The sequence below is a fragment of the Strix aluco genome, chromosome 18 (assembly GCF_031877795.1).
Source record: "Strix aluco isolate bStrAlu1 chromosome 18, bStrAlu1.hap1, whole genome shotgun sequence".
Classification (NCBI taxonomy): domain Eukaryota; kingdom Metazoa; phylum Chordata; class Aves; order Strigiformes; family Strigidae; genus Strix; species Strix aluco.
Window position 1 is genome coordinate 8735428 of NC_133948.1, and position 27602 is coordinate 8763029.

The 27602-nt window shown below is 37.6% G+C and overlaps 1 protein-coding gene across 3 annotated transcripts; it reads left to right on the plus strand.

Annotated features, from left to right (window-relative positions):
* Positions 1-469: 469 nt before the first annotated feature.
* Positions 470-27076, plus strand: CHFR (checkpoint with forkhead and ring finger domains). Of its 3 annotated transcripts, none has more exons than XM_074843939.1 (18): positions 470-522; positions 1133-1280; positions 3109-3208; positions 10346-10455; positions 12870-12929; positions 13080-13292; positions 14282-14497; positions 15110-15266; positions 15510-15664; positions 16251-16413; positions 17653-17795; positions 18211-18330; positions 18640-18723; positions 19454-19524; positions 20502-20589; positions 20765-20872; positions 21967-22039; positions 24269-27076. In XM_074843939.1, exons 2-18 carry the CDS (start codon positions 1145-1147, stop codon positions 24309-24311), a joined length of 2040 nt encoding a protein of 679 aa, XP_074700040.1. In that variant the 5' UTR covers positions 470-522; positions 1133-1144; the 3' UTR covers positions 24312-27076. The 3 variants fall into 3 exon arrangements, 2 of the variants coding, with proteins under 2 accessions (XP_074700040.1, XP_074700039.1); XM_074843938.1 differs by lacking the exon at positions 470-522 and adding an exon at positions 535-641; XR_012625629.1 differs by lacking the exons at positions 470-522; positions 20765-20872; positions 21967-22039; positions 24269-27076 and adding an exon at positions 535-641 and having other exon boundaries at positions 18640-18792; positions 20502-20563.
* Positions 27077-27602: the final 526 nt, after the last annotated feature.

Below are 27602 nucleotides of genomic sequence, written 5' to 3' on the forward strand. Positions count from 1 at the left end.
GCAGAAAGCTCTGCTGCTTGCTCTTGTCACCAGTCACTGCAGGTTTTGGTTTGTAAGAGCCTCCAGATTAAAACCGGCGCTGCCCCCTCCGGGCATGAACCCCCATCAACAGGTACTGATCCCGCCTCGGATCTCGTGAACTTTCTTTCTGAAGCATGTCTCTTGAACAGCAAGTATGTTTTTTATTTAACTGCGGCAAACTAGTAACTCTTAAACATCGAAGAGTTAAACTACAATTATTTTTCACTGTATGTGACCAATTAAAGTAGCTCAGCCGGCCGGCACACGCAGCTCGCTGTGAGGCGCTCGACCTGCCCTCAACAAAGATGGCGGCGAGCGCCTTGTCCCGCTCGCGCGCCGGCCCAAACGCAAGATGTCCACCGAGGCGTCTCCGGTGCCCAAGCCTCGCTATCGCCCTTCTTTTCCCCGCATACGGCGGCGCGCCGCGGCCTCGCCGGAAAGTGCGACGCTCTAGCCCGTGCGGCTCGGTGGCGGGCGCCGGAAGGTCCGCCTCTGCCGCCGGTGCGTTCTCTATGGCCGCCGTGCGCCGCCTCCAATGGCAGGCCTGGCCCTGCCCAGCCCTGATCAGCTGATGGTGGCAATGTCTGTTGACAGGAGCCGCCTCGGCCGCGGGACTGGGTGTAAGGGCTGGCGCAGAGGGGAGGGGGCGCCGGGCCGGAGGGGGCGGGCGGAGGCGGCCGGCGGGGAGCGCGGCACCCCCTGCCCTCCCCTCGCCGCCCCTCTCCGCCGGGGGAGCGGGGCCCGCTGGGCGCGGAGGGCGGAAAGTTGGGGAGAGAAGTGAGCGAAGGGAGGGAGGCCGGCCGCCCCAGGCAGCTTCCCCTCCCGCCCTCCCCAGGCGGGGAGCGGCCCTGTGGGGTGGGGGCGAAGGGAAGGGGGTGGGCTGGCTGCGGGGGGCCGAGTGGCCTAGGGGGAGGGCTTTCCAACTCCGCACAAAAGGAAGCGGGCAGGGCAGGGGCTGGGGGAGCTCCCGGGGTGTGAGGGGCTGCGGGGCGGTGGCGCGCTGGGCCTGGCCCCCGGGAGGGGGAGGCGGCTGCCGGGCCCGAGCGAGCCCTCTCCCCCCGGGGTGCTGGGTGATGGTGGGGTTTGGGTTCGCTTTGTTTGTTTTTGTCAGATGTGAATCCAAATGGAGCACTCGGAAGGAGGCGAGCAGAGCCAGCAGCAGCAGCAGCCCTGGGGGAAGCTCATCCGGCTGGGTGCTGATGAGGCAGAGCCGCACGTCTTGCTGTTGAAAAGAGAATGGACAATTGGTCGGAAAAAAGGTGGGACAGGGACACACTGCGCTGGCATAGGGCGGTGTTCGGGGGACAGCAGTGATTCCCCCCTCCTGGCCTTCAAAACATTGGAAGGTGGACTGAAACTAATTGGGTTTGGTGCTTTCAACTGTTGGAGGTGCTTGCCAGGCGGTCCCTTATTCCTAATTTACCTCTTGGCTCTGTGTGAAGAGGACGTTTTACACTGACCTTTTTTACCAACTTGTGGCATGTGTACCTTTAAAAGCGAATATGCCTTTTAGGTTGTCTGTGATAGTGTGTACAAATAAGAAAAAAACAATTGTTGATTCGGAAGAGTTTATGTGTATCAGTCCTGTTTACGTTCTCATTTCATTTCTGTGTTAAAATAAGTTGGAACTGCAGTGCAAAATGCTTGTGCTTCACAGAAAAGAAAACGCCCACATAAAAGCCCTTAATTGTTCTGGCCGTATGAAGATTGCCAAAAAGTACTGAAAGTTTCTGAGCGGGTTTGAAAGCTTTATTCCCAGAGTCAAGGGCTTCTACTGCTTGCCTTTATTTTAAAGGATTTCATGCTTACTGTAGTTAAAACAGTCATCACAGTGTTTTAATTTTTTTACTCTGCCCTGACAGCACTAATTTTCAGTTTCCCGTTCATCAGTTCAAGCTAGCTGACTGACCAGTCACACTGTAAATGGTCTTGAACAAACACCAGATGCTATAGCTCTATGAGAAATTCAGATAATGTATTGTAGGAACAATGATTGCCTATTTACATCACTTAGATTGATTATCATTACCTAAGCTGTAGGTAAATTATTCAAATCGAGGTCTAGTTGAGGGTTATCTTGCAGAAAAAAGATTAATTTTTGCATATTCTATTGCATCTGTAACTGTTTGCTAATGGATTAATATAATGATTGGTGCTTTGGGTCATAAGTATTGCTCAGAAGATCTCCAGGAGCATTAGACATGCTTGTTTAGAGCATTCTGTCCTTCCTGCTCCCATATGAACAGCTAACTTTCTAGAATAGAATGAAAATGCTGGCATGCTCCTGAATAAAACTTAGTCTACTCACTTTCAGTGGGCTTCCGAGCATCACAAGTTGTGTGGCAACACTTACCACTCTAGCTGTTGATTGTTCCTTGACTATTAGGAGTAGATGGTGACAAACTGTCACCAGCATGTGTAGTGGCTCCTTTCCCTCTGGATACATTGTTCTTGCAGGCTGAGATATAACGTGAATAGGTGGAAGTGAATCATGTTTGTTAATTATAACTTTTGTGCAAGCAAGTACTTTGAGTCATTTGTGCAAGAGATTAGTAGGGAACTTTGAGCATTACCTTAAACATTCAATGTTAAAGTGAAGTAAAAATACTAGATTTGCTCAGAGCCCTGGAGCCATAGGTAGGAAGGTTTCCATCGTGTCAACCTTGTCATTGTACTTTTGCATATCCCTAAATCTTAGTCTGGATTTTTAATCTCCCTTCAGTGTTATGTATGCCTCCAGAATTTAGAATGAACGCTTCAAATTTGTGTGAATTTATCTCTGCGCCACTCTAGAACAGAGTAATTGTGATTTGATTTCCATCTGTAAGGACTAGGTTGGGGGGGGGGCACAACTAAAATGCCTTGAAATGGTTGAAATAAGCTTATATCAAAACATGGGACTATTTTACAGCTTATATTTATGTATCACATACTAGATTGTGTTGCTGCCTATGTGCCAGTAGAAGTTTTGAACTATTGCAGATGTACATGAGTCAGTTTGTTGTGCATTTATAGCTATGTAGAATGCTGATCTGTCTGTGTAATGTGTATTTTTAAGCACACTGGAAAATCTGCTTTCTTTTTAAGGCTGTGACTTATCTTTCCCTGGCAACAAGTTGGTGTCTGGAGATCACTGTAAAATCATAGTGGATGAAGAATCTGGTCAAGTGTCATTGGAAGATACAAGGTTGGTTCTTCTGTGAACTTCTACTCTTACCTTCCTTTTAGTCTGTGAAGAAAAATCTTGTGTATTGCTTGAGGCATCAATAGTAAATCATTCTCTTTTTTTTGGTTTTTTTTCCCCACTTTTACACCTAGGCTTGTTTTTATTTGTTTTTTTGGCTCTTCCTAAATATTTTCTCTACAAAGCAATTAGTAGTCTACTGGATGAAAAATACTGTTGATGTAATAGTTCTGTAGCACATTTATTTAGACTTGTGAAAAAAGTGATGCCAGCATTCTTACAATCTGTAAGCATGAGTGTGCCTCATTTCAGGCATTTGTGTAGAGAAGAAAATACCTGCAGTGATGATCTCAAAGCATAAAATAGATGTGGAGTAAACATCTGTACTTGTTATACATCTTTCTGGTATTCAAAATATCCATAGTCTATATGGCATAAGTACTGTAGTAGTCTATCAGTTGTGGTGGGCATGTCAGATAGAGATTAGAGCCTATTCAGTCTAATAATAAGAGATGTTTGCTAGATTTCTACTATTGATATTTCAGTTTTGTTTCTTTCATTTAACCAGAATGATTATTTTCTTTTCTGGGTGTTCCTGTGTTAAGTTAGGCCTGTGAGAACTAAAGCCCTTCATGGAGAAAGATATAAGCACATACTTCACTGGAACTACTGTTAAAAAGCTAAGCTAATTTAGTGGAACTACTTTTAGTATATAAAGTTAATTACATACTACTTCGCATATTGAAGGCCAGTGGACTCGCTATACTGGTGAGACTGTTTCCTGTAGAGTTCCAAGGATACTGTGGGAGTACAAATAGCACTGTAGGGGTTGTAGGTGGTTTCCAGTGGATTTTAGTTTGTTTTCTAGTTTCCTTTTTAAAATTTGAGAGGAATTTGAATTGAAGGGTATTTCTTAGGAAGACATTGTAACCCTCTTCAAACTTTCATCTGCTTCATTTTTGACAGGATTTTTTTTCTAAAATTGCCAAAAGCTTCTGGTTTATTACATTTCAAGAACTCCATGACATTTTAAAATGCTTCTGTAAACCACATTCTTTTTCTGCCAGGTTATTGCAGTCAGTAAAGAAACAAATAACACTTTTCTGCCAGCTCCCCTCATTTTTCATGTCTGGAAGGAGTTTTATCCAAAGACAAAGAAGACACTTCAAAATATATTGATGTACATACATAAAGAGGAAATTTCACACTTGAGGTTTTGAAGGGTATCATGCCGAATCCCTGTTCCAACGTACCAGAATGCAATTAAATATATTGTTCTGGTAGCTCAGGGTTAGAATCAAATACCCGTTCAGCCATTGACAAAAATCCCTCCCAAGAATATTCTGAAAAACCTTTGAACTGTCTAATTGAATGGCATGAACAGTCTGGGGGGGCACTGGCAGAATGTATGAGCTTTAATTGACGATTTTCTTTCAGCAGAATTTTTGCACCTCTGCCCCTTTTCTGTCTCTTGAACAATTAGTAGCTATGTTGATATTAAAAGGAGTCATCTTCAGGGTGAGGAACTCTCTTCCAGATATTTACATGGGCTATGCATTTCTTTTTATTTCCTCAAGTGAAACAGAACATATAGGATTATTCAGGTTGGAGAAGACCTCAAGAAGTGACTTAGTTCAAACTCTATTAAAGATGGACTGAATTTAGGCTAGGTTGTGTAGGCTTTCTCTAGTCAGGTCTTGAAACCGCCAAGGACAGAGATTCTGTAACCTTCCAGGACCCTTATTCTACACCTTAATTATCCTCACAGTGATTTTTTTTTTTTTTTTTTTTCTTTCCTTGCATCCATTTGAATCTTCCTTGCTTCAACTTACAACCTTTGTCACTTCAGTAAAGTACCAGTCTCTGTCTTGGTAACTTCCTCATAGCTTCTGGAAGGTTGGTTGCTCTTGGGTCCCCTGCTCACCAAGCCTTCTTCTCCCAGGCAAAACAAGCACAGTTCCCCTAGCCCCTTAGCTCATAGGTCTTGTGCTCCAGCCTTCTGGTCACGTTGGTGGCTATCTGCTGGCCTTGCTCGAGTTTATCAAGACCTTCCTTGTACTAGGTGACCCAAAACTAGATGTAATATTTTAGATGTGGACTAACAAGTTCCAAGTAAAGGGGAATAATAATCACTTCACTTGAGTTTCTGACTACACCCCTGTTAATACAGCCAAGTGTGCTGTAGGGCTTCATCACTGCCAGGGCATGCTGCTGACTTAAGCCTAGGCATAAGTCCAAGGTGTATGATCTTATTGCTTAGTCATAAGACCCACCAAGAACCCTGGTTGGTCTCTAGCCTGTACTGTTGCAGGTGGTTATTCCATCCCAGGTGCAGGATTTAGGGTTTGTCCTTGCTGAATGTCATGACATTCCTGTCAGCCCATTCCTCTAGCCTGCCTAAGTGCCTCTGAATGTCAGCCCAGCTCTGCCCCCACTTTGGTGTCATCCACAAGCTTGTTGAGGGTGTGTTTCCTCTCCACTTCTTGGTTGTAGCTAAAGAAAGTAACTAGGATAGGTCCCTGGATAGATCCCTGGATGGCCTATTCTCCCAGAAGCTGTGGGATGGAATGCTAAATTTTAGGGAAAAATATCAGGCCTAGCTAGCATGTCTAGGAAATGGCTTATAATTGTTACTCTCCAGTATTATCCCAAATTTCAAGACATTTTAAACAGTGAATAAAACCATGTTTGCCTATTATGGCAGTCTCAGAGCATAGCTGTAAATCTAAGCTTAAGAAACCGTTCCTAGTTTCAGTTGCATGTAGCTGGTAGAATTGGTTTAGACCAATGTCATGATAATACAAGCTAAAGAAATTGTGAATGATGCAGAAACATTCCTGCCTGCCTTTTTATTTTTTTTTCCTATACACACACACACCCTGAGGCAGAAGGTGCAGCTGGCAGAAAACTAGCAAAGCCAAATTAACTTTAATTTTCTATATAATATATTCATGAAAAGGTGGGGCTTGTTATAGTGGTAGTGTAATAGAAAGGCTGCATCTGTGGAGTACTGCAAAGTACTACCAAGTAGCTGCTTATGCATGTCACATTCTATGTATTTAACAAAAAAGAATAAGATCCTTTATCTGTTCTGCTTGCCTGTGAGTTGATAGTGTGGCTACCATTTGCTGAGTCAAGAGACTAAATGGTTTGGTATGACTACTTGCAGAAGACTATCTGTTCTTCTCAGTCTTCCAATGCTTGTGCCAAATATCACATGAGCTCCAAAAAATTAAGCAGGTTAAAAGAAGAAGATTTTTGATTGTTTGAGTTGGCAACACAGATGCCCAGAGTCCCAGAAAAATACTGCAATGTCAGCTTTTTCTTCTCTCAAGTGGAAAATAGTTTGGAAATGTTGCTGTGGTCAAGCTCAGAATTTTCTGGTGAGGAGGAATGCATTGAGGGAGGCAGCTAGTGTGGTACAGTTGAACTGAGTGGACTTTGTTTCTGTATTGTAGCTAAACCAAAGAATATCAACAAATATATGCAGACAGCCAACACTGTTTTTTATCTCCCTGGTAGCATAATGAGTTCTTGGACCTACTTGCGAAAGAATTACCATAAATTTGCAGGTGAAAGAAAATGTGTAGAGAAGTCAAAATTATTGAGTACATAGAAGTTTGGAAACACAAAAGCCAGGAGTTAGCAAATAGTACAATAAAATATTTACAGACTCGCCCTTTTTTGGGGTATGTTTCTGCTGTATTTTCCAAACTGTGCACTTAGTTGCTTTATATTGCTTGAAAGAAACCAGATTATACAAGCTGACCTAAGAGTGGAGGCAGTAGTTGGCTTGCCCTAAGTAACAGCAATTATAAGATTCTCCATTTTGAAAAAGAAATTTTCAAATTCTCCTCTTGTCTTCTAGGAATTTTTTTTTTTTTGAAGGTTTCTAAGTAGTAAGTGACATTTCAGAGCAGGAAACTATTTACACAAGACTGATACTTGTGACAGGAAAGCAGATATTCCCTTTCTGTCGGTAAATCGGAGGATGATTTGGTGCTGGTGTCCTTTACGCTACTAAATTCTCCTCACCATACCAGTCAAAATTATTTCTGTGAACATTAAAAGAATGGAGAATGACACAGTGCAGAAGGGATTCTGTAACTTAATAGAATTCAAAACTCATTTCCATTTACAGTGTATGCATTTAAATACCAGATAACTGTTAAAACTATTAATCCAGAAGCTTTACCATAAATTACATTATTTTCCTGGTTGGACACTAGTAATTACTAGAAAAGTAACACACTGGCATTTTTCTCAGAAGGATACCAAAGTATCTTACAGCACATAGGTCATTCACCTACTTCAAAAATAAGTCTGTTCTGAGTGAAATGTAGCTGTTCACATCAATTCTGCACAACAGTTGGGATCGGGAAGTAAAGGTGGTGTATGGTTCATTAATCAAACTGTAGAATCACCAACCACATTGGAATTGAGTCAAGGCCTGACTTTTTTTTCTTCCACTCTAGAAAAATGGCATTGGGACCTTTTGTGACATTGTTTCACAACATAGACAATTTATATCCAATAGTTCCGTTTTTCTTCTCTACCTCAAAAATTATACAGCCGGTTGGTATCGATTCAATCTTAAGTCCTAATGGATGGCCTTCAGATTTGGGATTCTCATTGTACTTTCTACTTATTTTATGGGGATCTTCAATTTAAAACATCAGAGGAATATCCAAATGTCATAATTTATCATGTGTATCTGGTTAAAAAATACCCACAATGTTAATCTGATATGTCCCCATATCTCTGTTAAATGCCTCATGCTAAAGCCTGAAATTGGAAATGAAACACTAATACAATTATCTGGTGTAGCTGGATTTTTTTTTTCCCTTTGATTATTGGCTAAGATATAAAATACAGCTACTTCAGTTTGCTAGTGTATTTAAGAAAAGCTTATGGTTTTCTCTGTTAAGTGGTATCAGTTTATTTCTACTTCATTTGGGTCCATGGGTGCCAAATAATTAGCCATCACTGAAGTTTTTATAACTGTGCAGAACTGAAAAGATTTGGCTATTTGTTGTCAATTTGACAGTTAGGGTCTTGGGTACCTATTTCTGCAAGCTTGTCTCGTAAGACCAAGCACGAGTGTTGCTAGATGTGTGATGGGTTTTTCTGTTGTTTTGTTTTTTTCCCAAGAATACCTCACTTGAATTATTGTCCCTTATAACCATTTTGGAACTTGGCAATCATGACAGAACAGCTTCATAAAATACATTGTTGTGACATTTTTTCCTTATGTTTAGTGAAATACTGGGACTAGAAATTGCCTGTAGAAGCTAAACCTCAGTAAGAGACAGTTCTTGTTATTTGAATTTAGCTGTTTTATTACAAAAGAAGGTCTAAAGCATTTAGGGCAGATGGGAGATGCATGCTTTGTTTTGCCTTCTGGAAAAATAAGGAGGTCAAATTTGATGTTTCCTAGTTTTGTTAAAGGACCTCTGACAGGTTTCAGGGACTGTTGTAAGCTTTAGTGTTTCTTTGACAATTGAGGGAGGTGCAATTTTTACTTGGACATAATCTTTTTAATATATTATCACTAGCATCAATGTTAAGTTAAAAATTAGTACAGTTTCTGACAGACTGACTAAAATTCTTTTTTCCTCCTAATTGATAAACTATGGCATTCTTTTAGTGATGTGTCTGTTCTGCTGGTTCTTTGGTGCTTATGTCTTTCAGGCTAGTCAGCATCTGTGTGCATGAGGTGAAAAGGCAAGCTTAAAATAGTTTTGTTGTTTATAGAAGCTTGCAGATTCATTAATAGAGCAAATATCAATGTGACCCAAAGATTTTTGTTTGTTTCTTGATGTTTAAAGTATAATTTTTTTATATTGTTATGTATGTTGGATTAGTTGATTCAACCATGTAGATAGTGAAAGCAGTTGCAGAGGTAAGAGCAAGAACTGATACCTTAAGGGATCAAGACTTGCTGTAGTGATTCAAAAGGGCTTGCTTTTCCTTTTGACTTTTTAATGTAATGCTTTTGACTTTGTGTCCAAAACAGTACAAAGTTCTAGTTTTCTTTCTCTGTTCATGTTACTAAATGACAAGAGATTTTTCCAGGTTGCTTTTTAAAAGAAAAATAATGAGAAGGGAAGGTGCTTATTTCTAAATAACCATTCCTCTCCTCCACAAAACTGATCTGTTTGAGGAAGGCTGTTGTCTCCTGGGCACAAGTGGTGGCCTCCAGGAGGTGGCAGCAGAGGTTTGCTGTTATTTCATGCAGCAGCTTGCTCTGCTGAGGGGAAAAAAACAGACTTTCTGTTCGCTTATATTTAGTACTAATTGCTGAGATTTTGAATGGCAGAACTCTGAAATTCTAAAATGCTGCAGCCCTGAAAGAGGCTTATTGGAGCTGAGCTGGAATTATTCAGTACTTAAATAACTTGACCGAGTTAGAAAACACTGATAACTTCTGTATAAAACATCACCCATAGTGAAGGAGATACCTCCATTAATCAGCAATGCTCTGTGTTTTCCTCTTCCCCAATTTAATTTCTTCTATGAGTCTTGGAGTTTTTATCAAGATCAAAATAATTCATTGCAGCTCATCTTTTAATTGTGTATAACTTTTTCTACCTTACTACTCACTTTTGAGCTGCAAACACTCTAAGTAACCTCAGAATTTTAGGTTTTCTACTATTTGAAGCAAGAGGGGAGGAAAATTAATGCCACATGGCATCCCTGACAGTACAGGAAAAGTTCCTTTGTCGCAGAATGTCTTAGGAGATTCCCAGTGTTAATTGGAAAACATAACCTAGAACTTTTAGAATAGAACTCCTATTGTCCTTTCCTGTTTTATAAAGGGTGGAGATTATTGTACAATCATCTAATTATTTTGAAACACTGGCCAAGTGTCGGGGATCTTTTGTCTGTCTGTTTGGTCAGCTACCATCTCTTTACCAGTAGCTGCAAATGAACTTTGAAGTCCTAGTAGGTCTGCACTTCTGGCTTTGGGAGAAATTTTTTGTTTCTGGACTTTTTTTTTTTTTTTTAAATCCTGGCTTACATTTTTTTTTTTGAGAGTCAATAGCTTTTCTTTCCTAAAAGTATCTTTTGTTTTCCCTTCCTTCTCCCATGTAATTATGAAAACATTTATGCTAAGTTATCTTTTCTTTCTCTTTACAGTACTAATGGGACAGTAATTAATAAACTGAAAGTGGTTAAGAAGCAGACATACCCTTTACAGACTGGGGATGTGATCTATGTTGTTTACAGAAAAAATGAGCCAGAGAATAGTAAGTAAATGATATTTTTTAAATGGCATGATTAGTCTTTTTTTTTTTTGGAGTCATGAGAGAAAATAAATATCAATATAAATGAAACAGAATTACTTAGTCAATTTTAAGACAAATAATTTGCTAATGTTTAAAAACAAGTCTCTGTGGAAGAGGTCATGGATGTGCCAGTTTTTACATGGACAAGTCTGAGCAACTGTCTGAAATTGAAATGTGCCTATAAGTAGTTTTGGAGGAACTAATGCATGGAATGGTAACTAATGAGAATCTGATCACATGCCCAATGCTTCTTTTAGAAGTCAAATTGCTGGGGTAGTTAGTGATACTTTATATATCACATTGAAGCAATTTTTGGCACCAGAAGGAAAGGCTGCAAAAGCTTTTTCTTTTCTTATGTGTTGGCGTTTTTTTGTTTTAAAGAGGGAAGAGGCAAAATATGGGGGAGGCAGGGAAAGCCCTGTGGTGAAAGCAGAATTAGTAAACCTGGAAAAATATTTGTGTGGCCTTAAAGAAGAATCATGACTCACATGCATATAATTCTTTTCAGGAATTCTTTTCAGGATGATGTAATTGAAATAACATAATTAGGTTTAAAAAAAAATAAATTAATGGGGGCCTTTCCTCAAAGGTTTTTAAATAAGCCAAGCTATTGTTGGGCAGGAAGTAATGTTCTTTTACGTGTTAACTGGGTATAAGTCAGGGACCAAGGTTTACATGTAAATGCTCAGTTTTTGCAATGGAACGAAATTAATAAAATATTTCATGAATGATCTGTGGTGTCATCTGTCTTAAAGTTGTTCATAAATGATTTGGGAAATGATAACTATTGAGGCAGCAAAATTTTAATTTCATACCTTTTCATTTCATACAATTTCATTCAGTTATACAGGATCATTAAATTCAATGCCGACTGAAAAGATTTACAGAAATAATTTAATTGCTCAATATTATGAAATAACAGATAGGGTTCAACTTTGATAAATGAGGGGGAGAGAGGGAATGCACAAGCTCTGTTTTTACACATTTATTGTTGTGCCCCAGCTGACTGCTCTGTCCATTAGAATGCAATTCTTTTAAGTGTGAAGTGTGCAATATTTAAATTTTAGTAGAGAGCACTCACTTTCTGGAAAAGGCTTTAGATGAAAGAGGCATTTTAAATGTTAATTCTCGTTACTGTTTTTGATAGCTCTGAAGTGGAACTTTAAGGTGGACAGACTTTGTATGGTCATAAGCTCCCCTATTATTGTGAAGATAATTGGATATACTGGGAGATGGGAGGGTGTAGTATTAGATATGTTTACAGCATCATGTTTAATAACAACACAAGATTGTATTTGTAATTTTCATATAGTAATAGACATATGAACTGTTAATCTAAAAAATTCTAGATCCATACATAGTCACTACTGAAATACTTCCTTTATGAAGTTGCTGTTAATATATATACAGATAGATCAGACAGATTTATGTTGTCTGTTAAAAATGTTAAAAGAAGGAGTGGTAAGCCATATTTGTCTGTATGGCTTGTTTATCTCGCAAAACCTTTCTAAGATGGCACTATTGCAGTTGATGTTATTTAGAAGAACTCATGTGAATTTTCCAGGTACTTTGTATGAACTGAATCACTGATTTCTGTTTGAGTTAAAAGAATTAGCAAGCTTCCAGTTTGCTTTTTCAGCTTCTCCATCTTTAAAGACGGAGAGAGAATTTAGATTTGGCATGCCTATTTGGCCGTTCTGAGTAGTTCTGAAGGAGACAATACTCTGACTTTTTATCAGAAAAAGGATTTCTACAAACTAAGGGAGTCTTATTTTCTTCTAGGTGGCTGGAGATGGAAAAAAGTAGGAAGTTGGGGGAATCTTTGGAACTGTACTAGGTTGAAGTAAGATGGAGAAGAAAGGGATATTATCCAGTTGGTTTTATTAATAGAAAATAAATTAGTTTCTGGATGAAATTTATGGCATGTCTTAATCTGTATTTTTGAGTGTTCATGTATCTCACAAAGAAATTAAATAAAATTGATTGAAGAAGTTGAGAAGTGAGCTCAGAAATAATAAGCTTCAAAGAACTTTCATTCAAGTATCAGTAAAAATACAGTTTGTTCTGACACAGAGCAGATTTTAGGTTTAAGAAATTATTGAGTCTCTGGTTCCATGACTAGCGCAAGCTAAACCACACACAAAAGCGGCTCTGGCTAGTTTCCTGAGAAGAAAAGATCTTGCTGTGCTGTTCCTAATTGCCTCCTAAGTAGGAGTATTAGCGTGGTACTATAGAGGTGACCTCTCATTTGCCTCTTCTATTGTCAGACACTTTGGGGCAGCAGCCACTAGTGAATAGAAGATGTTTATGTGAAATTAAGGTTAGTGATTTTTTTTGTTTAAAGATTCTGGTCAATATTTTTTCATCTCTTTCAGATGTTGCTTATCTTTATGAATCCTTAAACATAAAACATGATGCAACTCAAGAACCAGTAGGTAAGGAAGTAATTCAAGATCCATGAAGAGCTAAGCTCTGATGACTAATGTAACCCTCTCAAGAGAGTTTGATTCCTTGAAATTTTGAAGCCATAATGTGGTGACTGTCACATAGATCTTTTTCTTTCCTTTCTTCCCTTCCAATTGTAGAAGTTAATGTAGAAAACCAATGCCATGTGACCAAAGATACCTCAAATACAGGAAGAAGTAATGATGAGACCCAAATTACCTCATCACCATCACCTACTCAGTCTTGCTATGAGGAACCACAGCCATCTACTTCTACATCTAACCTCTTTAATGCTTCTTCTACCTCTCTTATTGAGTCTGCATCTGTTCAGCAGGATAATCCTTCTACATCTGGTAAGAATTTAAACATCTATTTATGTCAAGTATTTAAAGCTTTTGATATCCCATCAACTGTTACTCCAGTTTTGAATTTTAACAGATAATCTGTTACCCCTATCTGGGTTTTTAGCATTTGTTTTGTGACGTTCTAGTGAAAGTACCACGTGAATATGTGCATTTTAACTTTCTCTCTGTGAGTAGGCAGTGTAAATCCTGATGGATGATTAAGGCAATTGTGAGAATTGCGTATGTACAGAGGGGCAGAAAATGCACATAAATCCCAAACTGTTCTATCTTTACAGTACAGTTTTGTAGTGGAGCACTGGTGAAAACTTAGCAAATCTATGTGGCTCATATAACAAAGTAAGTAGATATGGGTTCTTGCACTCATGCAGTCACTCTGAGAAACTACTCTAATTGTCACTGTTACTGCTGCCAGTTGCCAGTCCCCTTTCCCTTGCTTAGAGTTCTGAGGCCAAAATATACCACATGGATCCCTAGTCCAGTATCTTGCATTATCTTGTTAAGTGTAATACCACAGTGTCACATAACTTTTACAACAGAACTGGAGCAAGAACGGCTATCTAGAAAATGGCATTTGTTAACAGTTCATTGGGACTTTCTAAACATTCTCCTATGAAAAAGCTTTGCCCTCTGCAATGATCCTGACCTGTTCAATATTGCGTAAATCCCCTGCCTGGCACCTTTGTCAGGAAGACCTGGTGTGGATAACAGTTTTATGAATAAATACTCTATAATTTAAAGAGGAATGGGGATTTTAAGTAGGGTTACACAATTGATAGCCTGTTTCCCCTCAGGTCTTCCAATTAGTCAGGTTGGCTCAGAATGTATTTAGTATAGTCATGCAGACATTAATTTTTTTGCTCTACTTCCTGTTCAGATGTTTGGATTATGTGTGTGCATTATCAGTGTTTGAGTACTTTTTTTTTTTTTTTCCCCACATCCCATGCAGCTATGTTCATGTTTCTGTTTTTATTTTTCAGGATCACAATCCACAGTTTTCACTCCTGTGCCTGCTTTCCCCATCTTAGAATCTGTGTGTCTAAGAGCACTGCATGAAGAACATGAAAAGCTGGATCTGAGTTCTGAAACTTCTGCAATCACTTCAGAAATCACTGACAAAGAAAAAGCAGAATCAGATTCTCAAAGGACAGGGGAGGAGGAAGGTTTGGAACCTGCTAAGAAGAAACTAAAAGGAGGCTAGTATACTACAGTATTGTGCAACCTACCCTGCACTCTTTTATTTTGATGTTATTCTTGAAAGTTAGTTTAAAAAACTTAGAAACTTAGCTATGTCCATTTTTCATAGAAGCCCAGTGAGATTAACAGAAGCATGAGGATCTGTGCTTATTTTTCTTTATTAATATAAAATAAATTCAAAATGCATGCACATCAAACCTGGAAGATTATGAAAGTTTATGTTAGTAGGGGATAGGTAACTTTTTTCCTCCTCACAATGTTGTTTTATGTTTTAGTATGATATTAAATAAGAAAAGCAAAAGTCCTCTTTGTTCCACTCTCCTCCTCACCACCACCACCACCCCCCCCCCCCACAGTTGAGTCAGGTCAGCCGTCATCAGTCTTTCTTCAATTTGTTTCTTTTTTCTTATTGACTTGATTTCTGGTCCAGTGAAAATAATGTCTTCAGGAGCAGAAGCTTTTATGTGTAGAGCAAGAACCTTTAGTGGGACTATTTCCAGTGAACAGTGAATCAGTGTATATCTTTCAGGTCTTTTTTAACAGTTAAATAAAAATAAATTTTAAAAAACTTAAAAAACCCCTACATACTGTGGAATTTCCTGTCTTTGTAGATGAAGATGCTCGTCCAAATCTTTCACCAGCAGCTCCAAGTGAATGTATAATTAAAATTGGCTCTGAAGATGCAAAAACATCAAATATGAAACCAGATAAGATGGAAGAAACATTAACTTGCATTATCTGCCAAGAACTGCTGCATGACTGTGTAAGGTATGTATGATTGGCAAAAGCGGTAATTATGTGTTAATAATATAAGAAGTTTGGTGACAACTGTTTAAGGAAGACAGGATATTTAGGGTTTTCACAAGCGTTTCTGAGTCCTCGTTTCGCCCCCCATCTATATAATCAAATTAACGCTAAACAGTTTTTTGAGTGTTATGAATGTATCTGAAAAATGAAAAAATTGTGTTTTGACTCCATTTCTTTCATTGTTTTCATGTTTGTGTTTTCCAGTTTGCAGCCTTGTATGCATACTTTTTGTGCTGCCTGCTACTCAGGATGGATGGAAAGATCTTCTCTGTGTCCAACTTGTCGTTGTCCAGTAGAACGTATTTGTAAAAATCACATATTGAACAACTTGGTTGAAGCTTATCTGATTCAGCATCCAGGCAAGTTGAACAGTGTGTGTAACAGAATCTCATGTGTTTCACACATTGGTGCATAACTGATGTATGCACAAACTGTTGTCTATTAAATTTCTATGTATGTTTTATTACTCTGCTGTTTTCTCTGACATGGCTGTAAGAAAACAATTGTATTTAATATGACATAATAACTTGTAATATTTCAAATACTAGTGAGAATTGAAGGTGATTTCATACTATAAGTATGCTAAGAATTCTTAATTGTATTTTGCTACTTAATCATAAGAAGGATATCATTTTTATCAAATAGAGCATACTGAATGATTAGGCCACCTAAACTGAGATACTTCTAAAAAATATACTTGAATATGGATTTAATTAACTTTGATCATGGCCTCTTGAAAACAAAGCTTAAGTTGCCTGATACTACGCTTCCATTAACAGAGAGGGGAATTTAACTAAGATCTTCTGGAACTCTGTTATCCAAAAATAGGTTTTATGGAAATGAAAACACAATAATCATAACTGTGTTAATAAAGTAGGGTGGGGATAAGAGATGTAAGTTGGTTTTTTTTTTCCTCTTGAAACTTGAATTTGGTTCTCATGCCAGATAAATGTCGTAATGAAGACGATGTACGTAGCATGGATGCTAGAAACAAAATTACTCAAGACATGTTGCAGCCTAAGGTGCGGAGATCTTTTTCAGACGAGGAAGGAAGTTCTGAAGATTTATTGGAATTGTCAGATGTAGACAGTGAATCTTCAGATATCAGGTATGTCTATTTAAGTTGTGCACTGAATTAGATTATCAGGGGTCTGGAGCCACCTCCCCTATGAGAACAGGCTGAGAGAGTTGGGGTTGTTCAGCCTAGAGAAGAGAAGGCTCTGGGGAGACCTTAGATTTAGATTAGATATAAGGAAGAAATTCTTTCCTGTGAGGATGGTGAGGCACTGGCACAGGTTGCCCAGAGAAGCTCAGTGTCAGTGCCTCAGAAGGCAGTGTTCAAGGCCAGGTTGGACAGGGCTTTGAGCAACCTGGTCTAGTGGAAGGTGTCCCTGCCCGTGGCAGGGGTTGGAACTAGGTGATCTTTAAGGTCCCTTCCAACCCAAACCACTCCATGATATGATTCTATGATATGATATGTTTGAATGCACAAACCTACAAACTGATTTAGTTTCACAAAAGCTGTTATTGCTAATAGTGTTTTCATGATCATTGGCAGCATTAATCTTACTTTTGTTTTCAGGTAAGTTCATTCTTGGCAGTAGTTATCTTGGCAATTCTGCTGGCCATCCTACTGAACCTTGAGCAGTCAACAACAAATAATTAAAATTAGAACTTCCTAAAAGTCCAGCAAGATTCAGTTTATGACCAACAGTTCTATCCTGAGTTGTTCAAGAGCCTCACATGAGATGTGTGAAATTACCTTTTCCAGTTACGAATTTTCTGTTGCTTTAGAGAAAACAGAAAACTTTCTGGCTAAGATCTTGTTAGGAGATGTAACAGTCCATGATGCTATGAGTACAGCTGCAGTGATTGTGCTTTCTTAAGTGTCTGGAATGCTGCTTTCACCAGGTGTGTGGTACTGAGGCAGCTGATGCTTGACCTAGGGATTCCCAGGCACCAAAATATTTCCTCTTTATTTCCAACAGCAAATGTTTTTTGCTGTGTGTAGAGGGGGAACAGAAGGACTCTTAATGTAGATAATTATTCCAGCTTTGTTCCTCTCTTTCTTGTTCATCTTGCTTCCAGTCAGACTGCTCTTTTTCTCTTTCCTTTTTTTTTTAAACTACCTGGGGAATACTACAAAATACAAAGTTTTAATCTGTTACAACTACAGCAGTCTTCCCAGCTGTGATGTACTGAGTTATGTAAACTTCCATATGTTACTGGATGAAGAAACTCCAAATTTCAATTTTGAAAGTATGACCCACCCTGTCTACCATAGGGATATGAGTTATATTTGCGTTTGTTGGGTGTGATTTCCTATGACCTTATTTTATTCTTTCAGTCAACCATATATAGTATGCAGACAGTGCCCAGGGTATCGAAGACACTCTGTTCCAACTCTGCCTGGCACGGGCCAAGAGACAGAAGCAGGAGAAATGCAAGCACTGGGAGATGCACCATCTACATCTGCCAATTTCCCTGCAGGTCAGTGTCGTGGAATCTTCCCAGTAGTGCAATACTAAAATTCTACAACTCATACACCTGTTATGAACTAAGCAAGCTCAGTTTCATAGTACTGTGAGAGTATAACCACTGCGCGTTGGTGTCTTCGCAAATATCATGAGATTTGACCATGGTTTTTCTGTGGCTGTCCAAAATACATTGCTGATGGCTGATAGTTCTTAAACAGTTCTACATATTGAAATATTTTACACACCTACATAGTTTAAAAGTCTGAATGCTATTTTTCTGCTCTTTTATAGAATCTTTGTAAAAATTATATTGCTTGCTTGTTACTTTCAGATTTTTATGTTGCTAGTATTCACTAAGATTCCTAGTCCAGATTGCAATTGTGTACATTGTTCAGTCTATCCTTTTTTCTCTGTTTTACCTCATCCAGCTGTTCAAGAATATGTGTGTCCTGCTCAAGGAAGTCATGTAATATGCACCTGCTGCTTTCAGCCAATGCCTGACCGAAGAGCAGAGCGTGAACAGAATCCTCATGTTGCTCCTCAGCAATGTGTGTATTTTCTTAAAAATTTTTTTTAATCTTGGCTATAGAACTAAATCTCTCCTTATTTTTAATTAAGTTTACTTTGAAGACTGTTCTATATTTGAATATTCTTTATCTGGACTCTTGTAGTGATAGCATGAAAGAATCTTCCTTTATAAAATTTGTTATTCCTCTAGAGAATGTATTTTAAATTAGAAAGTTGTACTTCTTTTTAACCAAGCTTATCAGGGCTCTATTGTTGTTGATTTATAAAATTAATTGTTGAGTTTTGTTGCATGCAGTTCCTTACAGGGGTTCTCTTTTGTTATTTTACAGGTACAGTTTGTCTGCAACCCTTCTGTCACTTATACTGGGGCTGCACTCGGATGGCATGTTTTGGCTGTTTGGCACCATTCTGTGGTATTGTGGAATAATCTTTCTTATGCACCTGCTCACTTTGCAATAATGTCTGTCTGTCTTGAACTTTAGGTAATTTAAGAAATATAATAGATTAGTTCTTAGCACAGTGATGCAAAAGGAAACAAAGGCTCTGTCCTCACATCACAAATATAAAAAATTCTTGAGTGGTATGCATCTTAATTTGGAGAGAATTTAACTTCTTGTCTTCATACCATATTGGGCTTGAAAACTACACTTGTTGAGCACAGTGCTTTCATGTATAAAAAGAATTATGGTGTATTTCAGCCTAGTAAGAGAATCATACAAATCAATGCAAGAGCTCTGAACAGCTGATGTTAACTGATTAAAATAGAACCTTACCCTCTTAAACATGCAGACTTGTGAAACTCAAAGTATTAGACATTTTTAAAAACTAAATTAAAATAGTTGAAATTACATGGCTGCAGTTTGAAGCTAATGGAATATGCTTTAATAGTACTGTTAATTTGTGCAGATTAGCAGTAGTGTTTGTGCACTAAAGGTGAAATTGTAAAATCACAATGTCTTGTCGCTGATTGCCACTGGAAGTTACATATCACATGCTTTAATGTATGTTGAATGCAGTCATTCCCATGGTGCTCACATGAGTCTGTGCATGTTATTTCAGGAAACAGAAGAACCTTCAGAAAATGTGTGAGGGCCATGGGGTTGGGAAAGAAATAGTAACTTTTCTTCTTCTTGTTCTGATTAGAAATAAATCTTGGTGATAAGTGTTTAGATGGAGTCCTAAATAACAACCACTACGAGTCAGATATCCTAAAGGTATGTTTAAAAATCATAATGTGTGATGCATAATAATAAATGTACAAAGTTTAAGATGTATTCACTCGTGAAATGATAATGATGTGCTGCCTAACAGTTACAGTGGCAGCATTATGTCACTTGCAGCACCTGATTCTAAAAGGCACATTTAATGAACCCTGAATGTTCAGCTGGACCAAAATTATCGTTACTGTGTCTAGATTGGAAGTATTTTGGGGTGATAATTTGACTTTTAGTCTTTGTGTAAGAGGGAGTCATATTCTGGAGATACATTCCATTTAGCATCAGCTCTTCCCATACCACCCAAATTAACAACAACAACAAAAAAATCACTTTCATGCAATCCTGATGTTTAATTTCTCCAACACGTATGTCTGACAGGTGCCAAGAAGGACAAGGTTCTAGACCTAACTTCTGAATTTGACTTTAAATGATGGATAGACACACTGTAGAATTCAGATATGTATGGTTGTTAAATCATAAAAAGATTTTACTCTCATTAAGTATTTCTTAGGGAAGTCAGTTTCTACAGCCTAAAGTATAACATCCAAAATATTAATTAAGAGAAAAATAATTAAGTAAAATATACCAGGAAAACAAGGCTTGTTAAATATTTTTTTCCCATACAAGTTAAAGGAAAATACTTTGTCCATACCATAATGGGGTTATCTACATTAGGTAAACTGTATGAAGTCTTGATTTAAGGTAAATGAGAGTGTGACTGACATGATTCTGTTTGAATTCTTTTGGCAAAATGAGGATCTTCTGAAAAAAAGATACTGAGTGGACAGTTTTATTGATGATACAAAAGTATCATGCTAATTAAGTTAAAGATACTTAATTTTTACCTGTAATCAGCAGCAACCCATTTTGAAAACCTAGTTAGATCTAGATTTGGAAATATTTGAGTGTAAATGTCTTGGTAACTCTAATGTTGGGGATTTTTCTAGATTAAACACTTACGTTACTCTTTTCAGGATTACCTGGCATCCAGGGGTTTGACATGGAAAAATATGTTAAACGAAAGTCTCTTAGCTCTTCAAAGAGGAGTTTTTATGTTGTCAGGTATGTGTTATGTTCATTTTTGTACATGTATAGCTCCTTGTCTATATATAACTCAGTAATATTATCAAGAGGTTTGAAGTTCTGTGTACATAACCAGTGCCATCATGAAATTTTTGTTAAATCTGATTTCTCAAGCCTTACACTGACATTCTGTACCAACTGGTTTTCTCCCCAGATTACAGAATTACTGGGAACACAGTGCTTTGCTACTGTTGTGGCCTTCGCAGCTTTCGAGAACTTGCCTACCAGTACAGGCAGAATATTCCTGTTGCTGAATTGCCAGGTGGGGATTGCTTTGCACAGTAAGGGGGAAAAGTCATTTAAAGAGTTAGTCAGTTTTATCCTTGTATCCTTGGGTTTTTTGGCACCTTCGTGTAGCCCAGTGCAAATTTCTTTGCAGGGCTAATATGCTGATTGCTTTACTTGTCAGGTGAAAAATTTGTGTATAGTTATTGTCAGACTCCCTAATGGAATCTTTTCTTTCAGTATGATTTCTCATTTGTGGAATAAATATATCTGCATAGTGAAAAGAGGAATTCAGTAAAATCCAGAATATAGTCAACAGGAACTCATTGCTGTAGTTTAATTTATTTTCCCATTTAAATACAGCAAATGATGCACCTCCTGAACAATTTCACATTTTACCAGCTTTCAACTAGGAACAAGAATGTTTTCATAAATTAATTCTAAATCTGTTTGCATTTACAGTTTTAGTATAAAATAGCATGCAAGCAACTGTGCCTCCTTCAATCCTAAATCTGTTGGGAACAGAAGCTCTTCCAACAGTCTACTTTTAAATGTTACTTTTGTCCATCTAGTTCCTGTTGTTAGCAACAGCTTCCCTGTCTTTAACTCTTGAGATCTCTGCTTCTGCTGCTGTGCATAATGAGAGACAGTCAGTCTACCTTGTTTCTCCTTAGTACTGCTTTTCATTTTAGTGTAATGGCCTGCTAGTCAGCTGAGTTAATATATGTAAAAGTGGGGAAAGAACAACACACTCTGCCCAAATTAATAATTTTTTCTTTCATATGGAAATGTATCTAGATATATGCCTAGTGTCTTAAACTATGAAGTCCATCTCTGTTAAATGAAATGGTAAAATTTCATTTGACAGCACTGAGAACCAAATCCCTTCATTGTAAGTCTGTGTGAGCCTGATATTCAGAATGATTTTTTTTTTTGTCCTTTACTAAGTGTTTGCTTTGTTTCTAGAAAGGTGAACCAATATAGTTTACAATCATTCTTGCCAATCGTGTCTTGTTTCTCTACAAAGCCTGTTCTGATGAGTAACCACCATGAGCAGTGTCTTAATAATCTACATCACCTTATTTAATGACTTCTGTAATGAATGTAGAATTTCATTTTCTCTTTTTGTAGTGACTGTCACATCACGTCCTGATTGCTACTGGGGGCGCAACTGTCGAACTCAGGTCAAAGCACATCATGCCATGTAAGTTATACAATTCAGAAAGTGGTTTGGGGTTTTGTTTCTTTAAAAAAGCAAACAACAAACTACAAAAAAACAACCTTTGAAGTGCCAGAAATTGCGTGAGTAACACTGTTGCAGCATAAGGAAAATTGGGTGAGCTTTGGGGGTGTTTTTTGTCGTTTTGTTTTTTGAAACGAGCCCTTCGTGCATGTCAGAAGGGCACCGCTAGCACTTGTAAGTTGATGCAACCCATTGCTGACACTTCTTGCATGTTGTTTTCCACCCACAGCTCTCCTTCGTTCCTTACGCTGAAGCAGCTTCTCATTTGCTCCTGTCTGGGTGCTTCTTAAAAACACTGTATATATGATAATTAACCCTGTGCAATTTCCACTTGAAACTATGCGAGACCTTTCTAGTGAAGTGCAACATACTTTGAAGGGGGAAAACTTGGTGGGAATAATTTGCAACAAGAGAAGCAAGAGAAGTTTGGAACATGTAACATTAGGAACCTGGTGTGGCTTAAAAGTTCCTGGTTTTGGAGGAGTTTCTAGGTCTTATGCCTCTGACCCAAGCAATTTGGCTTATGGTGAAAATGAAATACTGAGCCTGTAAAGAGATTAACCCTCTACTTCTTAAGTGTTTTAATACATCTAGGGGACATGGACTCCTGGTATCTGGTCATTCATGAGAAATGTCCATCCAAAATAAATTAAGGTCCTTGATTAAAAAAAAAAATCAAGGCCACTGATAACCAATGCAATTTCATTCATTCATGTACGTGTGGTAAGACAAATATTAAAGATTTGTAAAACAAAACAAAAATAATCTACTGAAGAGCTAACTGATTCCAGGGACAGTAAAAATATCCTTCTTGCTTTATGAATAATTCTCTAAATTCTCAGTGCAATTTAGGATAGAGGAGCTGTTACCCTTTATTGAGAAATTGCTTTAATGAATAGTAGATTCTGCAGTATCTTTCTAATACTGCAATGAACATACACACTTAGCATAATTCCTTTAATATTTAAGGTACTATGGGTTGCAAATAACCAGACTGTACAGCTCAAGCAAGCAGATCATAAGAAAGATTTGTAAAATATTCATCCCCTGTGTCTTACAAATTCAGAGGGTTTTGTCAAATAACTTAAAAAAAAATAATTTGGGATTTAAGTTGCAAATGTAATTCAAAGTACCACTGCTATCTGTAACTTCACGTTACAGGACTGTCTGTGTTCCCAGAGGAGATTTTGTTCTGAAATGTTAGAGAGTTAATTCAGTATCAAAGTACTCACCAGTTGTCTTTGTTCATATTGTGGTGCATAATTCCACCTAGAATAGAAATAACTCGGGGTTCTTCTCCTTTTTTCTTCTCCTTTTTTCTTTCATGCATTAGCTGTTCCTAGAACTTTACTGGATGCTGCTCTTAGTTCCTAAAATCCATAAAAGTATAATCCATAAAACCTCCTAGATAACCAGTTACGGGTTTCTTTTGTTGAGCTAAACTGTTTTGCGAAGTAGTTTGGTTATGTAAGCAAGGTTTCTTATTCATGGTCTCTTCTGCATCATCTCTTCCACATATGTACATATATACACACTCAACACACCAACTCCTGTTTCAGTTATGTATCAGGGGATGCATAACCCAAGTAAGAGAAAAACAAAGAATAAATAGTGAGATGTTTTTGAGAATTGGAAAGAAGTGCCTCATACAAAATTGTGTTGTCTATTTAAGTCATGAAGACAGGATTGCCATTCCCATAAAACCTAAATAATGCAGAATGAGAAAAACTTCTTTTCAGAAGATTCTAAGCCAGTGAAAGGACATGTTTATGTTGAAATGTATCATTAGCTTGGTTAATTCTAGTTCCTAGTGACTTGTGTGATGCTGTCTACTAAAAATTACTAGTGTCTCACAGGGCAAAATTAACTTACTGGTTCCTGTTTTAATTGCCTTCTGGGTTTGAAGTATATGCAGAAGTATAGAGGAATGCATTTAGTAACAGGTTTTCTGCATGCATAATAAAACTAACAAGGGTTAGGCAGGAGAGATGTTGAAAATCCTGTTACAGATAACATGGTAGTAGAGTACAATCTAAACAGGTTTTGAAAAACAGCTATGTTAGTGTGTAAATGTTCTGCTTTAAACTGTTTAACATTTAAATTATCCTGTGAAAGATGCTGACTCTTTTTTGTTGCCTGACTTCTGAGAACTTTGTTATATTTTAATACTTTTTGGTTTTTTTATTTCAGGAAATTCAATCACATTTGTGAACAAACACGATTCAAGAACTGAATACTTGTAGTCTGTAGAGAGGGGACAAAAACCTGTTAACACTGCTTGTACAGTTTAAGGTTTCAGGGGATCTTCTCAGTTGCCCCATAGCAGGGAATCAATAACTTTTGCATCAGGTAATCTGGTGCGAACTTTTTAATTTGTAGAATTTTACAGCTGTACACAAATAAGGTAGATTTTTTTTTTTCCAACAAAGTCCAGCAAGCATTGCATTCCATCCTCACGACTACAGTGTCCCTGTGTCACTTCAGTGAAGAACAGAAACAGAAATCACACACGCAAAAACCAGCCATATCTTGGGAAGACCTAAGAATAAGGAGTGTATTTGCACTACTTGTGAAGAAACTAAGAAAAATCCTTAGACTTAAAATAGAAATGTTTTGTAAAAGTATCTGATGGATATTTCAAGAGCCATTAATATTTAAGAAGGAAATTGTCAGTGTATATTTGTAACTGCATTTTGCGGTAGTCTGATGTTTTGTCACTACCTGTTGCATTTGGGCTAGAAACTATGTTAATATTCACTTTTTAAAAAAATAATTCCGTCCATTAAACAGCTGTTTCAACTTAAAGCTTCTACCATATGTGCAGTGTTATAGTGGAAGTAGTACAGTTTCTTTTCTTAGTTTAGTCGTGTTGATGTTTTTATTCACATTAAATTACAAAAGTAATTGCACAAAAGTTTGAAAATAACATTTAAAGTTGGGGTAATACTTGAAGCAGAACAGACTTCTGCTAATATTACTTCTGTAGTGTTTTATATCAGAAGACCAAACAGTGCTTTTGACATAGAGCAGCCAGTAGGATACACTGGTTTGTTTTTTGTATTTCTTTTTTTTGGTTTGATACCATATGCTAAATATGTACCTCTGCCATGCAGCTGTTCTCTAGCATGCATACACTGGTGAAAATGTAGAAAAAGCTATAATTTAAAACAGAATATAGCAGCTTTACTGGAAGGAACAATCTTACAGAAAATAATTCCATTTGGACAAATTGTAGCAATATGGAGGCATTTCTGTGTAGGGATAGGGATGACGAAGGGGAACACTGGTGTCACTGACATAAAAAGTGTAGATTTTATTTTCATGCCTTCTGCAGAGCTCATTCAGGAAACGTCCTGAGCATCATTTGAAGGAAAAAAAAAAAAAAATCCTAACACAGCCCCTCCCCCAAATTGATATGATCTAATCTGTTTCATCATAGTCTGATAGCTAATGTTGACAAACCTCAACCGGGACCAATTTTTCTTTCATCATTACCTAGAAGAGTGAAACAGAATGAGAAGAAAGCATACAAAGTTACCTCTGTAGATACCATGTTGTTTTTAATTATGCCTTATTTTATGAGCAGGATTTATACTTCAATGTTAAAAAGTGTACACACAAAAATCTTGTGGTATAATGGAGCACAAATGATGCAGCACATCATGTCTACTGGTGTCAGCGAATTAAACAACTATTTCCAGTAATGCACATCTTAATATGAATGCTAATTAGAATGATGCATTTCTGTTTAGTTTTTTATTTTTGAAAATAGCTGTCGCAAGGATGGGTCTGTAGACCATGCCCGTATGCTATTAAAAATACACCTTGGTGTGGACTTCTCTTCCTAATCTCTGGGCATTTTCTCCTGTGAGTAGGACTGAAATTGGATCTGGAATAATACTTGAAACTTCTTTTAACAACAATAGTGTGTTTCTGTCTTTTAGTATTATTAACAATGTTCTGTTGCTTCTGTATTTGTATTTTATGTTTAGATTTTTTTTTTTAATCGTTATTGTATCTTCTCAGGACAACCATTCCCAGCTGTTTTTGATCTCATTTTCATCTCTGGCTGTGCATGTAGCAAATTGAGTGCAGTTGTGGAGATCAAGCACATTATATGCAGAAATGTGCTTTGCGTTCTCATTCACCACTTCCCACACCCCAGATGGGCTTTCAGCATAGACTTGTCACTGTGCTAGTGTTCAAGCCTCTTGTGCTGAATTTTTTTTGTTGGTCAAGAATAATGTGTCTACAGTACTATGTACAACCTCGCTTGCACTTACTCAAGTTATGTTTATATAGGGATATATTATGTGACTTTAAGAAAAGAAAATGAGGGGAAAAAACCAAACAACAAAACTCATGTACTTAACATCTAAACTACCTGTGCAGTAGAGGTTCTTCAGATTCCTTTTATAAACCCCTCTTCCTTTTCCCTGTTACAGATAATTAATCTGCCTTTCTATGCATATAGGGTTGCGGTAGTGCAATGGAATGAAGGGATTTTTTGTCATTTATTATTGTACCAGGAAGAGATGAGAAATTAACTTGCAGATGGGGAGGGTGAATAAATCCTGATCTTTATATGCTCTTAAGTAAATAAGAGTATCTGTCATGGGTATTACATACTCTATACATTAGACCTTTTTAAATGTATGGTTACCAGGTGATAGTTAATGTGATAAATGTATGAACTATGCTTGGTGTAATTGTTTAAATACTGTAAAGGTGCAGCATATTTTTAACCTGTCTAAAGCACACCCCCACCTCCTTTATAAGAGATATTTGAAAGCTGAGCATGAAATGTGGTAGAATAGATGTTGTGAAAACCAAGGTGATTATGATAGGGTTTGACATAGTGGTGAACAAGGTATATAGTCTCTCTCTTTGAGAAGGTTCTTTTATAAAGAAGGTGGAGAGTAGTTCTTCCAGTTCTCTTTTGTGATTTATTTTTTTCCTGAACTAAGAAGTTATTAATTAAAAAACAAAACAAACAAACCTCATGGAAGTTGTCTGTTTCTGTTTCTTCTGTGGCACATTCACTCACCACAGAAATGGATGCATGCAACACTTGCTAATGTTTGGTCAAGCTCTTAGTTATTTGAATGTTGAGATTTTACAACTAAATATTATTCTTGAACTTGTAACTGCAAATGACATGAGTTTTTGTGTCATTCCAAGAAATTCTCTCAAACTTTCTTAAAAGTGTCAGATGATATCACAAAGGATCATCAGTATTTATAGGATTTATAACAAATGATATAAGCAAAAAACCTATTAACTAGAGTTCATTTTTGTCAAGGTGACTTCAAGATGCTAGTAAATAAAAGTTTACTGCTTCTAAAGAAGTGGATACTATTTCAATTTTTTGCAACACCATAAACACTGAAGTGACAAGCATTATACCACTGATTGATCTAACAGCAGGGTAGAGAAAATGTCACATTGTGCTCATCTTTACAATGATCTATTTTGTATAAGTTATAAGATTTCAAATGGCTACTATTAATAGAACTTTTTCTGA